This window comes from Tripterygium wilfordii, chromosome 6 (assembly GCF_013401445.1).
Source record: "Tripterygium wilfordii isolate XIE 37 chromosome 6, ASM1340144v1, whole genome shotgun sequence".
Classification (NCBI taxonomy): domain Eukaryota; kingdom Viridiplantae; phylum Streptophyta; class Magnoliopsida; order Celastrales; family Celastraceae; genus Tripterygium; species Tripterygium wilfordii.
The window spans coordinates 10,546,696-10,562,741 of NC_052237.1; the positions used below are offsets into that span (position 1 = coordinate 10,546,696).

The 16,046-nt window shown below is 34.7% G+C and overlaps 1 protein-coding gene across 3 annotated transcripts; it reads right to left on the reverse strand.

The window, feature by feature from the left end:
- Positions 1-1,245: 1,245 nt before the first annotated feature.
- LOC120000369 (protein CYCLOPS-like) lies at positions 1,246-11,927 on the reverse strand. Of its 3 annotated transcripts, XM_038848430.1 has the most exons (12): positions 11,793-11,927; positions 10,791-11,680; positions 9,750-9,805; positions 7,176-7,316; positions 6,934-6,982; positions 6,803-6,855; positions 5,394-6,079; positions 4,719-4,762; positions 4,574-4,619; positions 3,804-3,852; positions 2,896-3,024; positions 1,246-1,781 (listed from the first exon to the last, which is right to left on the reverse strand). In XM_038848430.1, exons 2-12 carry the CDS (start codon positions 11,091-11,093, stop codon positions 1,658-1,660), a joined length of 1,680 nt encoding a protein of 559 aa, XP_038704358.1. In that variant the 5' UTR covers positions 11,094-11,680; positions 11,793-11,927; the 3' UTR covers positions 1,246-1,657. The 3 variants fall into 3 exon arrangements, with proteins under 3 accessions (XP_038704358.1, XP_038704357.1, XP_038704359.1); XM_038848429.1 differs by lacking the exon at positions 11,793-11,927 and having other exon boundaries at positions 10,791-11,751; XM_038848431.1 differs by lacking the exons at positions 4,574-4,619; positions 4,719-4,762; positions 11,793-11,927 and having other exon boundaries at positions 10,791-11,752.
- Between the last annotated feature and the right edge of the window lie 4,119 nt (positions 11,928-16,046).

The following is a 16,046-nucleotide window of genomic DNA, read 5'->3' on the forward strand; positions in this document are numbered from 1 at the left end:
TTTAAGGACAATACCCACATAGGCCTTTGGCCCAATGTGAAACAATACCTCAAATGTTGGTTGGACCAATCTCTCTCTTCTACTCATTCTCCAAATTGTAACATAAATCTTGTGGTATCTCAAATGAAAGAGGATGGATTACAAGTACGTACCTGAGTGGTTGGTTCTGGTAGAGAGGACTTGTTCATCGTTTGTCTTTCCATGGAAGCTCCGGCTGAAACAAGAGTACTACAACAGAGAAGATTAATTTTAAAAAAGGAAATACTAAGAACCTCCTCATGGTTTGTTGAACCTGGCAAGAAATTATGAAGGAATTTGAGTGATAGTTGGTTCAAAGCATTCAAATATTGAGTAGTATTTAAGGTGGCAAGGTTTTTCTCGAAAGTGCACATTAAGAGCTGGATAATGTGTCCTATTCCCACATTCAAAATGACAACTAATACAAGAGAATAACTAATACACTACTTTAATGCCGATTCTATAGGGCCGATTGGTATCTTAGCTAATGTTTTCCGAAGACAAATAAACGGCTTTGTTGAGGTTAGGTATATGTGTGTCTAATGTTCGATTCTAATAAAAAACATATTTCTCAATCGTATTTCAAAAAAATTAATAAATAAACGTTTGTTAAATGTGTTGTCAATTTTTTTCTCATTACACCAATTAGAATAAAAAGAATGTCTCACCAATTTTACTCGAGATTAACGTATGTTTTTGGCTGCATATATCAAAACAAAGTATCAAGACACTGCTTCAATACCATGTCATAAATCTCATCCCACTCACTATAAACCAATATATCCATTTTGAGTTATACGATTTTCGTGCATACATCGATCCCGCATGACTTTATTCTTTCTTGGGCCATCTACTTAATGTCACTTAGGCCCAAAAAAAATGTCTTTGGTTATGTGAGAAGGTGTTAAGAGTGACTAGAGGTATAAGTTTTTTTGCGCTTCTTTGTTCCACTCAAAATATTGGGTTTGAATGGTTTCTGCTGAGAATTGTTGCCCATGTTGAAAGACATCAGAGGTAAAGGTTTAGAGTGTGTTTATACACAATCTGTCTTATTGTGCTGGTAGGAGAACATCATAGCCATCCATCTGAGCAAATGCCCAACCTCCTAGTTGTATCTACCATGTTTTTAGGCAAGCAGAACACAAAACTGTATTTAAATTAGGGTTTTCATTATAACTGAAGCTTCTAAGTATCAATTAACAGACAATACATGAACACCACCAGCCCTGTCACAAGCATCAAAAGAAGCTGTTTAAAAACATTCTCAAAAACCCTTTTTCTAGATAATTAGAATCCATACTTTATGAGAGTACATAATGTTGAGATTTCACAATCAACACATATTGCAGAAGGTTTAGAGCTAGAGTTTTCCACTGTCCGGTCAATGGGGAAACTGAAACCCTAGCCATGCTATTCAAGGTTCTACATACTGACATACAGGCAGATTTTTTGCTGTACTGGACAATACTCACAGCATTTATACAAATAACTGGACCAAAAAGCCTTCGCCATATTGCTTGTTCATGCTGCGGTTGGTAATCTTCTGTAGAAATCCGCCATGAGGCTTTAATAACGTCTGTCACTAAGCTCGGGCAACAGTTGCAATGTTTGAGGTCCACAACTAATTATAGAAGGTGGTTTACATCTTGCCCGTTTCCGAAATGATTCTCTCTATCTCTTCCAGGAGGCGCTCCTTTTCATCCCCCAACTCCTCATTTTGCTTTTGAAGCTCTTCTATCTGCTTAGTCTGTTCAGAGTCCTTCCTGATGATTTACAGCACAAAGATTGATTAACAAATCCAGAAAAATTTCCTTCAGCTTATGACAACTAGAATTTGAAGGTCTGAATCCAGCAGTCCGTGCAAAAAATTTGAGAGTAAACGTATCATTTTGCAGCAGTTAATACCAAGAAACGGAGCAGCTAAAAGAAAAAAAAAAATAGTGTGCTAGGCATTTAAAAACCATTTATAAGTGTTATTCCCATGAAGACAAGGAGTCCTCCCAGTGCCCAGATTGAGTTGATAAAGCATATCTATTGCTAATTGACAAATTCTTAACAGCAAAGTTTCCATATAGGACCAAAAGGAAGTAGTTTTTCAGTATTTATTTGCAGTAGCAAAAGCTTTTTGAACCTGAACATTAGATATCGAAGATCATGCACATCGGGTACTTGACTATAGATGGTAGATTGGTAAAGAAGATTATCTCACCTGACAGATGACAGTAGGTATATGTGAGCGGTTTTAGGAAGTGAGACAAAAAAGAAGTTGTTTCAGGAGATTCGGATTACCCCATGCCTAACCGCTCACTGGGTTTAATGTTTAAACTATTTAATTGCACAAAAATCACTTTTTCCTCTAAACATTAAAACTATGTTTACCTCTCTGAACACTCCTCAACTAGGATCACTTGACTTGTCAGAAAAAAGAAATATCAAGCGTGCCCAACTTGCCACAATTTTGGTTTCGGTATATGAAGTTGGAGGATGCCAGTTCGATGCAGAATTTTAACCAACCATGAAGTCACTTTAAGCGCTTAACATCTTCCCACAGAGTTCTTTTTGATTTAAAATATCAGATCTGTTCTCAAAACTATGTCCTTTAAGACTAATGGCGCTATGAAGCCAAATTCTCTAAAGCCACACAAACTCGTCTTTGAAGAATATCATTTCTCTCTCGAAAAGAACCTTAAAAAAAATATGAAAAAGAGTGATATAAAGGATTTTTAACCTACAGCAGAAGGAATGATCAAGTTGACCAATCTGGCAGAGAACCCATTCAGAGAAGAAGTATGAAAGTGCTGCTAAAATTACTGAAATATAAGTCACTGGAATATAATCCCAATTGCAGGTAAATAAATTATGAGTGTACATAATTACCTATTCATGAAAGACAGGTTTAGCTTTAGTGACCGCACTTCTTTCTCAAGATTTTCACAACGCTTTAAAATCACTTGCATATCAGATGGAACTGCCGGTGTCAAATTTCTTTCCTTTGCCTCGGCCATTCTACACGTAATGAATCAGTTAGCATAAACCAAAGTCGTCCAGATTTAGGAAGTTAAAGTTCCAGCACAGGGCTAGAATGTATATATTTCATACATCATAAATTCATAATTGGAACAGACACTACTGTTACGTTGTCTACTGTCTAGTTAGTTAAGCTCCATAATCCCTTGAATTATTATTTTTTGGAATCTTTTGTGTGAAGCTTTTTGCAACTATTTATTTATTGGTCAAATAAATGACCACCTGAGAATACCATTTCAAGCTTACAAAATATGCACTTGGGCACGTAGTGTGTGCTCAAGGGCTTGGGAGTGTGTGCTCAAGGGAGAGGGAGAGACAGAGATAGAGAATATACATGGCCAAAGATTTTATTGCAAAAAATTTTCATAAAAACAATCCATTTTGAGAACTTAAAAAATAAAAATTGCCCAAAAGCAGAGAACTGCAAAGAAATCGGAGCACTAAAAATATGAATCTCCATATCATTTGTTTGGAATAGCATCCAAACCAATAGCAAATGGCCAAAGACAAAGTAAATATATTGAAAAGAATTGAAAATTTCAGACGACAGGCTTTTTGAGTGGAACAGATAGTGAGGCATTTTTTTATCATTTATTTTTTCTAAGGCCATTCAAATAACACAAATTTGAGTAATCCTGATTAAGGAAAGACCAGAAACTCATGGAGGAACAGTGGAAATATATTGCTTGGGCCTTTACTTTCAATTTGCCAATTTAGAAGACAATATCTTGACAACAAAACGATAAACGTATACGTACTTCCGAGATCGCTCTACCCTACGCTTTTTTGTGGAGTCTCCCTTATCACCTGCATAACTTCTGTTGGTTAGCAAAACTAAAATAACTGTGTAATTACTGTACTAATGCATCAGCTGACTTTTTTACTTCTGATGTGTTTATATCATGATAAGCATACTAGCTAAAAATAAAATAAAAGGTTTCCCTGATCACATACAATTGAATAGCATAAAGTGAAAAGTAAAATCATTACAGGTAGACAGAGAAAATAAAGCAAGTTCAAAGTAGCTACTAAATCCTTAACATGAAGATATACAACATTGCGATGGTAGCATATGTTCTTGAGAATACTTTGATATCAAACATAAAACTAGCATGTTCAACTCATTTAACATGAGATTACTGGTGACAGTGAGCATGAAATGGTCTCTTTGAGAAGAACAGTCTTGCATTGTAATGTTACTAAGTGCATCTCACCACATTCTCCGGTTAAAAGGCACAAGTTTCAATGCTGTTTAATTGGTGACGAGAAAGATCGAGATCTAGCAAATAAAATCATGCAAGTACACAACCTAAAATATAATAATGATTACAGCGTTTGGATATTTCAATGCACTCAGTTAGCTTTCCCTGTGTTCACAGAATGTCAATGAGTTATGTCCTACAATTGTCATAATTTTTTTTTTTCAAATTCAATCAAGATTAAGATGGCCTGAACAGATTTAGTGGTAAAGTGAAACTACAATGGGAAACCAAATTTATTGGTGAAGTAATGTGCATGGAAGTCTAACCTGAACCAGCTGATGTTACAGATCCATATCTGACGAGACCTCCCCTCTGTTAAAGATTCCAAAGATTAAACAATCTTAAACAACCAGCTTATGTTCACATTACATTTGTCTTTAACAACCATAATCACTAGTTAAGAGAAAATACCTTTCTGTCATCTTTCAAATTGTCAATTATCTGTACCCTGAAATCTGGAATCCATAATAGGATATTTACGCATCAGAAACCAAATTAGTATATGTACTTTCAAGAAAATTAGTTATGATTCATTTCATAAATGATGATGCATATTAAAAGTTGATGTGTTTTAGTTTTCATTTGCATCAAGTTCCATTTTGTATGTCTTTATCTTCGCTAATAAGAAAGTTGATCTCTCTTCTCAAACAAAAGGAAAACAAATAAATAAATAAAATTTCAGCTCGTTATCTAAAATGAAACATTGTGAGCTTTGTTAATATGCAAATAAAACCACTTCATTGGAAATACCGAAAGAGTTGTTCAGGTAGTGAAATCTCACTTTATGAAAGATCGCATATGACGCAGGAGGAGGTTGGGGGACATACGACCTGGAACTAGGCTATTCTAGAGATTAAGAAGTTGCAGATAGGACTAGCTTTTCTGGGATTAAGTGCAAATGCGACTGTTGTATGCTAAGGTTATGACAAGTTTAGGCATAAACAACATAGGAACAAGTGATATTGAGGTCGGCAAGCAGAAAAAAAGAGAGAACAAGATCAATGTTTCTCCATAAAGAAAAAATATGTGAATTTTGTCATTAAGAAGGGGACAACGAATCAAAAAACAATGAGTAAAAGCATATACCTTTGGCTCTAGAGTCATTTTCCAAACTCCTAGTTTTTGCAACTTGTTTTTTCGAGCTCTCACAGAAGCTTGGAGTTTGACTTGAGTTGCTGGGACCGTCACAAGCATCAAAACCAGATGAAACTACTGGTGCAGCAGCAGAAGATTCACTCTGAGAAGGTTCTCGAGAAACTGCACTAAACTGAACTAGGTTCATTGGATTTACAAAACCTTGCATATCAAGATCCATAGATCCTTGAACCATCTGCAAGAATCCAGGATCCTGTACTTCACCAGAAGGTATCTCTTGAAAATTTTCCATAATTTGATTACTGTGATTCTCCTGTCCTTTATCAAAAACAGGATTCGCAACAATTCCTTGATAAAACCCATTAGAGCAATTTTCAACAGTTTCTTTCTCGACTTGGGTAAAGAGCTTTTTGCGTTCCAGTGTGCCCTTCAGCATGCTCACAACAGATGAAACTTTATCAATATTACCCATTTGATCAGAAGCATTATAGGAGGATGAATTGGAGGGAGACATGAATGTATTCAACTGGTTAGCATTGTCACATACAGGAAGGTCACCAAAACCATTTGGACTAGCAAACTCTTGTTTCAATTTATTGGTACCAACCCCAGAAGCATCATGCAATGCTTCCATAGCAAAAGCCGTTTGAGTGGTTTGCAAGGCAGCATATCTCCTCCTGAAAACAAATATTACTCACAGAATTATAGAGAGGAAAAACGATAAAGAAAAACACACCCTTTTCCTTATATGAGTGAAATAAACACACACTTAAGAGATGCTATATCATAGTAGGCATGATTAGTATACTATAGAATGAGGTCTTATGTGCAAATAAGACATCTTTCTACAATTAATAGAAAAAGGATGCAAGCAGGATAAAGGAGTTCAATCTGATGGTTACCAAATATTATCCTCTTCCACTTTTCGACTTTTCTTCTCCCTAAAATTTCATTCATTTTTCTTAACTTCAACTTGCCTCTGTACTTGGGCAACCCAAGAGCACAACAGTTATGATTAACAGATATCTTCTATAGGAAAAGACGATGGTGATCATTGGTGATACTCTGCTTTTAAATAAATATCTTCTATAATATCAGGGGACTAAGGTCCTCAGTTCTAAGAAATCATTTTATACACTTAATAGAAAACAAAAGCATGTAGACTGAAGGACTTTACTCTGGTGATACTCTGCTTCTTGTCCTTCAACTACTCTTCTAATCACACCCACTCATTTCATTAATTTTCTTATTAGAATTTGCAGCATTAATGAAAAGGCAAATGTAATCTGAATTTGAAATCAACAGTCATTACACATGAATGCAAAATCACTCATAAAAAAAAGTTATAATAGATCATGATGTTACTACAGATGATAACATATGTGTGAGAAAATAGATACCGCAACTCAGAAGATCGACTTCGTGTCATGGGTTGAGAACTGTGAAACCATGCCTGCGTATAAGTGAGGTGTAATCAGAAAATCATGACCTCTGTGAAACCGAAGTTTATATGAACCTAAAATAAACAAACCTTGGCGAGATATAAATTACTAGCCTGCGTTCTTCTTTCAACAGCATTCCTGATAGAGGTTGAGAGCAGAATCAATCATACAATAAAAGTGACTTGCTTTAGGGAACAGCAAATTTCAGTGAAATATATTTTCATATGAATAAAGATGTGAAGTTAGCACTTAGCAACTTTGGTGGACCAGTTGATGTCATATAAAAGTGATATTTCCGAATAATTCGTAATAGGAAAACTGGAGCAACTACCCAATTGATTGTTGGCCGCATTCACCAGAATTCTCCTCAGCCAACGAATTACTCTGTGCAAGCAAGATATCCCTGCTTCTTTTCTTTTGAAGGGCACCCGCATGTTGCTGATTAGACAAATTGGCTAGTTCGGTGGATAACCTGCACGTAGCATAGATTGATTATATGCAATAAATTGGCACAAAAAGAAACTCAAGAAAAAGCACAAAAAAAATTATTCAATAAAACATTTGCAAATACATTAAATAGGTATGAGAATAAAGCATTTCAGATGCATTTGCAAAGTATCTATATGCTCCTGTAAACCTAATTAATTTCCATGCCATCAAAAAATAAAGCTCATTTGTCGGAATTGCAGGATGTTTCCTACATGCCCTAATAACTATTATGCCTAAATATCATTTTCTTTTGAATGATAAAATAAATTTTATCCGGTGAAGGGCAATTTGTTGGGGGGAGGGGGATGTTCAACATGATAACAAGAGAAATGCAGTGACAATATTAAGAAAGAAGTGCTCTTATCAAGACCTGGAAATAGAATCAATAGGGACAAGGTGAGGTACGAAAGAAACTGTATTCAGCAACAAAGACAGTAACTGCAGTTGTAACGACTTGTGCCATCCAAGTTGAAGGATTTCAAAGAATGACAAAAAAAAATTGAATCAGCTTGCAGCTATGCAGACAAATATTGTGGCAAAACATTTTGATAGAAATGCCCAAGACATTGCATAAAATGAACTGGTAGAAAAAGCTCCTATCAGTTGGATTAATATCTTTCTAAGGCCATATCGATGTTAGCATTAATATTCGCACCACAAGCTTCAAATTCATGTCACAGTGTGTGAAATGCAGTAGCAGGAAATGTTAGTTCCCCACGATAAAATGTTCAGCATTTCCCAATAAGGGTGTCATTATCAGTCCAGTTGTGCAAAGAGAAGCATTGGAAATGTTACTTTTCAAGGCATTAGGAAAAGCTGAACGGCTCCTCCTGTCCTCCATTATGGAAGTGTTCTTGGCAATTGGTAGAATGACTTACCACCATATATCATGGTAAACAACTCACATGCACAAGGTTCACGCAGTGGGCAGGGTCAGGGATAGGTAGGATGTATGTAGACCTTACTTACATAATATGTGGAGAGACTATTTCCAAGAATTGAACTTGTGACCTCATCATACTATCAAATAAAAAGAGCCTCTATTTAATGAAATGCTTATACAACAGATATTCCTCCAATATCGAAACCCTGAACCTAGAAACCTTTGTGCTATGTACAAGGTAGAAAGAACTTGAAGATTTCACTGATTTGACAAGAATAATATGATTCCTGAAGGAAACACCAGCAGTCATCTCAAAAGCTAGGATGAAGAAGAATATTCAGTTGACAGCTCAGTTCATAAATCCTAAACTCTACCAGTTGGGTTAAGCTACTCATTTTTTGTACTATTGTCTTTCAGGTGTAATAATCATTGCTATTGTAGCCTGTCAATAGCTACCTGTGTTATCTTTGCCCACTATTGTTCGCAACTTTGCATACCCCCCATCAAGTTGAAACTTATTCCAGCTTTTCATTGAGTGGCAAATTTAGTTCAGGCAGCTAGACCAACATGGCCAGTTAGTCATGGAGTAATGATTTTTCAGAAAAAATTGATGGTTATTCCACACCTCACTTCTGCTACATTACCTCAACACCTACATGTCAGCTAAAGACTAATTTTGATGCGATTTTGCTTATCCAACCATTTGTACAAAAGTTATCGCTTTTGCATATGTCTTGACCCTTCCCTGATCCTACTTGCACGAGGAAGCCTTGCTCACAAAATGTCTTTACTTTTAACCAAATTATTCGACCTATTTCATTAATTCAATAGCTCTTACTTCTTTATTCACCAACTTCATTTCCAATATACATATTTCCATAAACCTTTGCTTCATTCAGAAAATTGTAAACTTTAGTTTTCCCATTCACCTGACCTTTGTCTCTGTTAACACCACATTTAAGCAACAAATTTAACTTGTTAAGGTAATTCCCACATCAGTTTTTCAAGTATTTGCTCCCCCTTGTGAACAAATAATCTTTGGCAGATGGCATCGTTAGAACTTCCTTATATTCTGCTTTTTCCAGCATGAACAGATGACAATTCATCTAACGAACTTACATTTTGAAGACATCTACATTTCCTCAAAGATCAGTGCTAAAGACTTCTAATAAGAAGGGACAGCTCATTTCTTTTCATTAGACAAATTTCAAAGAAGTTCCTTGTAATAAGTTAAAGAGCCTTCAGAGTATCACCACATCAAATCCACTGCACTGTAGACTGAAAGTGTCTGAATATACATTATCTTCACTAATATTGAGCATATATTGCATAGGTTAGTCTATCTTATAAATGAAAAATATAGGTGTGATGGGTGTTTGTCATAAAAATAAGCATGATACAAAACTTTTATTTTCTAATTAATCATAAAAAATGCATTGAAGTTGGACCGCGAGGCCTTCATTGGCGCATAGGAGCAAGTACCAACGCCTAACGTAAGAAAACACACTGTAGAAATTACTTCAACCTACTAACCTTCGTGAGGCTTGTCGAGTACGGTAAGCTATGCTTGATGAATTATGACCATGATTCTGAAAAATAGAAAAAAGAAAATCAGTTTACAGTACTACAGTGAGGAAAAATCACAGAAATAGGGAAACATAGAAAACCATCTTTAACCACAAAGACCACAACATTGCATCAATCTTTATGTTTAATCATATTTTGTTGCTATGCGATGAATTTAGAGAAATCATACTTTCTTAGCACAATAATATAGAAATTATTAAGGATATTCATTCAGATAAGTACCCTTAATAAGTGATGTAGAAACTATAAAAGCTCATCAATGAATACATTTCTATTTTTGTGACTATAGAACTTTTTATAAACTTTTGAAACCCACAGAAGGAGACCCAAAAAGACATGGTTGGAAGTGACAAGAAAAGCAATGTGCTATGTAAGATTAGTCGAGGGTGTAGCTTTTGATGGAAATGAACGGTGAAGAATAATAAGTGTCATAGATTCTCATTAATATCATGTATTGATTCACCTAGCTAACCCAATAATGTTTGGGATAAAGGCTTAGATGATGATGGTGGTAGATCTAATGGATTGATTTCCTCTAAATCATTCACTAAAGGAATATCACCTATGGCAGAGATTTTAAGAGGGAGAAAAAGAAAGAAAAGCGGAGATATTCCTGTCATAGTCGTTAAGACCCAACTAATCAAAATAACTATATATATGTGTATAAATCAAAAAAAGATTCAAAGTAGTCGTTCGACGCGACTTTAGAAGTTGATGTTCGAAGCTGTGAAACTCTATGGATGAAACATGCACAAAGCTTGAAATTATAAATGAACTACACAAGGATCATCCTAATTTGCTCCAAAAGAGGATGTGGGGCAACTTCCATATCATGTTTTACACCAACAAGAAAGCATCAATCATATAGATAGCTGATCAAAGACATATTGCCCAGCCTACAAGTTTCAAAATTTGGATTCCATGTTGTTCAACACTGGACCACAGGCTGTAAAGCAAGTCAATAATAAGTATAATATGGGAGCTTGCCTCTCCATTCATAAGCCAGCTTTTAAAGAGCTCCTCACTATCTGTACGAAAGTTTTGATTAAGATTCTTGAAACCCAGCATCTCCATGGTCGGTACTGGTAATCCAATTGAACTTTCCATCAAGGATTTCAGAAACAACTCCTCACTAGAATTCCTATATAAGTCTGAAAATACTCTCCCCTCTGTCTCCATTATATTCTGTTCTCCCTCAATCCTTTGGACGGCTGGGATTTGATATGAATTACAATTCTGCTGGATGCCCACTTGTTTTACCAAGCCTCTATAGTTTCCATCCTTGACCATACTACCTTAACTGAAATACTTGAAAGATCGGTCCCCCTTCCTGAAGTACTAATACTTTGAAGCCCCAAGTAATGTAATAGCACACCAACTCAATGAAAAAGGGATCCCATACACCAAACAATCATAAAAAACTTGACTTTTTAAGGTAGCCTCGATCCTTAGAATAGAATACCAACTAGACTTGAACTATAGTAAAGAAGAAACTACTCCGAATCAGAATTGACAAAAAACAACTCTCCCAAACAATTCCACACCACAATTTGCACTAAAGACAGAAGAAATCTTGCCCTTGATACAGCAACAAGACCCGGATTTCACCAGATTCAACAACTCTTCAAAAGCTTTCAGTTGACAACAATAAGAACCTTAACATACAAGAATTCAAAGACCTATTCAGTGAGAACACAGGGCAACAGCTAGAAACGAACGCGTACAAATTTTCTAATTGAGAAATTGTAGCAAACACTTGGTGGCCATATGGAATCTAACCAGTTTGTGCCCAAACAAGATTCCATGAGCTATCCATTGTCGTTTTCTTTGTGTTATCTGGGTGTAAAAATTTGCGGCACCAAGTTACAACTTAGAAGCTGAATTCACCCCATTGAAAAAAGAAAGCAAAAAATCAGCATAAAATATACAACAAAGCATCAAACTTGCCAATCAGTATAAATATATTATAATTCTTTATAGACGTTTTACCTGAGTCGATTAGGAGGTAGAAGAAGAATTGGGTTTCGGCAGCCATGAAAGTGACATTTTCTTTAAAAAAAATGTAGCCGTTGAGATGTTGCTCTCATGATTCATCGTTTGAGAGAAAAACAGTATAAAAATATGTTCTTGCATGACCCGCTTAAGACCGAAAGAATCAGCTTGACTAAATCATTATTAATAATTATTAAACGAAAATTAATTAAATAATAAAACATCTTTATCATTTTCAACAAAAACACTAGAACCAGCTTGGGTTCAACTGGGAAATTAATCCATGATTATGTAGCCGGCCAAGTTTCTGTCTTTTTTTTAATAATTATTTAGCTTCTTACATTTTTTTTTTAAGTACCATTGAGAAACATGTTCACATTGAAATTGATCATTAAGGACATATATATCTTACCCAATCGATTATCAACCGAACCACCTCTCGTTAGTTTCTCACATACTCAATAGTATAATGCATTTATTCCGGTAACATTGAGTTTACTGAAGAGCAGGCCAATTTCCCAATTATATACCTTTCAACAATTGCTTAATGATTTTGCATAATTTTGTTGGGTCATTGCTAGTGATACAATTGTCTAATACATATAAGATAAAAGGTTTAATTTAACATTGTTTGTGTTTGTTGAAAATTTATCAAAATTAGATGATTATATATTGACTTTGGTTTATTAACTGTCAAATATAATTTGTAAACAAAAGATTGAACAAGGACAAGCCTTCTTTTAAGATAATTTATTTATGGATCTTCTACCCCTATGATAATGTTGCCAAAAACTTTTGTAATATCATGTTTAAAATCACCATATATCTATCTTTACTATCTAAAAACATATATGTTTAACAGTGGATTAATTAGCAATAGCTCTATCCAGGGGCAGAGTCAGAAAATGATAATGAGGTGGATTATTACATTTTGTTTTCTTAAAAAAAAAAACTTTGAGGCTTTTTGGCCATTGCTGGAAAAAAAAATTTAGGATTATTTTATAATAATGCAACTTATTGAATGATCTATGAGTCTGGGCCGATGAAAATTTGTTGGGATCATAAGGAGATTGAACATTTGCAAGAAAAGTATTTTCTTTACCGGACCGTCTTTCTTCTCCCGAGTGCCGCATCTCCTATTTGCTTTGAGGTCAAACTCATTGTGTTGACTTTGAGGAAATATCAATTCTACCCTTATAATGGGCTGGAAAAATTGGTCCTTGAATGGGCTTTAAATGGTTCCAAAGAGATAATTGGGCTGATTTGCTCTACACAGTTCTAGCTTTCAGTCAATCAGTCTCCACTTTGCAACGCCATAACTTAGTCATCTACGACCCGAATTAAGAAAACTTGACGTCTATGTAAAGCTTGAGAAGTATACTTTCTAATGCCACTGAAATCACACGATTTGGAATTCTGTAGCGAAAGTTCTGGACATCCGAATAATAGCACGTCAAATGAGCTCTTTTAGTTGGGAAAACCACCGGCTATTCCATTATATTGATCCAACTCTTATCAAACATAACGAATGTTACATGAAGTACACCAACAAGGATTCTTTCTAACAATGATCTCCTAACTTTCTGATGTAGTGTCACACATCGGTAGTGAATGGGTTGCAAGTGTGGTTTATAAGTGTGGGCAATACTAACATTGGTAAACCGGTTTTCCAACGATTAGTTAGGCCCAACTTATAGCACTTGGGCAGGCCCGTGCCGTATATGGGCTGTATCATCCTTAGGCGCGGGTGTTTAACCCCTTTGTATGATTGTGGAGGCGTCTCGCTACATCACTTTCTCTTCTCTTTTTTTTTTTTCAATTATTGGGTAGTAACAAGACTTATATTCTTTTTCTTAGTGAAAAACATTCAAGAGTCGACTTGTTCTATGACCTACCCAGCTACCCTTACGGGGCCATTTGATTGGTATTTTGAGGGGGGATGAGAGTGAGATATATATTATCTTGTTTAGTTAGGCCCAACTTATAGCACTTGGGCAGGCCCGTGCCGTATGTGGGCTGTATCATCCTTAGGCGCGGGTGTTTAACCCCTTTGTATGATTGTGGAGGCGTCTCGCTACATCACTTTCTCTTCTCTTTTTTTTTTTTTTTTCAATTATTGGGTAGTAACAAGACTTATATTCTTTTTCTTAGTGAAAGACATTCAAGAGTCGACTTGTTCTATGACCTACCCAGCTACCCTTACGGGGCCACTTGATTGGTATTTTGAGGGGGGGATGAGAGTGAGATTATATATTATCTTGTTGGTTGAGTTTTAAAGGGTGAAATCCCAAGCTCATTCCACCTACTATTCTCCCTTGTGAGCTTGACTATTATTCACGTGCGAGAATGAGTTTTTGATGTGTAAAACACTCTTTTACACTTATTATTATAAAATATTTTTTTATTTTTTAAAAATAAAAAAATAATATAAATTTTATACTATTAATATTTTCACACTCATACTAACTCTTTATTTTAAATCAAACATGACCATGCTCACCCCATACTTATGTCACACTTATTTTTTACTCGTATCATACTCATCTCACACAAGTATGAACCAAATGCACTCCCTTACAAGTGTCCTTTGCATCTAAACCATCTTGGTCGGCATGCAAGACTTTAATTTTATTACCCCTGAAGAAAACATGTGAATGCCGACGTTTGTTGCCTTGTCGGTGAGATTTATTGAGCATTTCTTGCAAGCCCAAGCTAGCTGTCTTTCTTGAGTCTACTAGTATATAAATAACACAAAAGATAGAAAAATATCCAAAATAAATTATTATTTTTTTTAAAAAAAGGTTATCAATTAAAGTCTCTTTCAAAGGAAAAAAACATTTTTTTTCGCAAAATAAAATTTATCAACTTATGATGTATCTTTTTAAAAATTCTTGAATAATGCTTGGGTTGGTCAATTCTGCTACACATTATTTTCATAATTGTACAAATACATTTAATTATTTAAAAATGTAATATTATTGACTCAAATTAGATTCATTGAAGGCTACATTTTCCCCTCTTTTATTTGGAGTACTCCCTTCTTGTTACACAAAATAATTAATAATGGATTATTAGTGAGTGCATGAATCAAACTAAAAAGATTGTCGGTGTCAAAAAGTTAACATAAAATATTCTTATAAACAAAAAAAAAAATTACATTTGACAAATTGAATAATATATTTTTAAAATATATATTATTATGTTAAATAAAACAAGTCATGGTTCTTGTCCCAAGAAGCACCGTCAAGTTGTGTTTACTTGGTAAACAGTTATGGTGGGTGCATCCTCATGTGCATCTTATGGTCCCTCAGCCTCAATATTTATAATTTTCTCTCACTATATATCAAAATCATTGCATTGGTATTTAAAATTATCTAAAAATAATTTTAGGGATTGGGGTAAGTTGCACTTTTTTTTCTTCTTCAATGTACCACTGAGAAATATACTTTTGATTGGAATTGAACTTTGAGCATGCATATGTTTACCTCAGTCGATTGTCAATCGAATTACCTATAATTGGTGGGATATGCCGCACTTATAGTATTGGAATACCAACCAGTGCACTATTTTATTTTATTTTTTTGAAAAAAATAAAAATATAAGTGATTTCAACCGTTATATCTTAAATTCATGTTGAAAATCACAAAAATAAAAAATATTATTACTTAAATTTTATGACATTTCATATTTATTACTATTTTTTTTAGTTTAATTATTTTCAAGAAAACAAATATCTAATGTTGAATACATCTATCTTTATTTTTTTTTAAAATGATTTTGGCACACCAAAATGGTGCACCATTTTACTTTGCACCGGACCTCCCCCTTCCCATAGTTAGCTTCGCCTAAAAAAAGCATATATATATATTAAATATTAATCGAGAAAGATATTAGAATTTTTTATTCATACACATCAAAAATTAATCACATTTATTGTTTATGTCAACATATAATAATTCACTGGCAATATCATCTAAACGTTTTGAAAACCTTTAAATAAACATTTCAAAGAAAAGTGTTTTGTTGTTGTGGAGGGTGAAGGTAACAATGGAATCATATCGAGAACCACGAATCATTCAGATGATACTTATATATTTGTGATGTCTCATGGTTCGAGCCTCCTCCTCCGTCCCCTTTATTAAAAAAATAAAATAAAAACAATGGAATCATGTGGCCGTCGACCATGAACTAACAGGGAATTTTTACAGCTAAAATGCTTCTTTTTTTTCCCTTAAAACCAAAGGGAAAAGA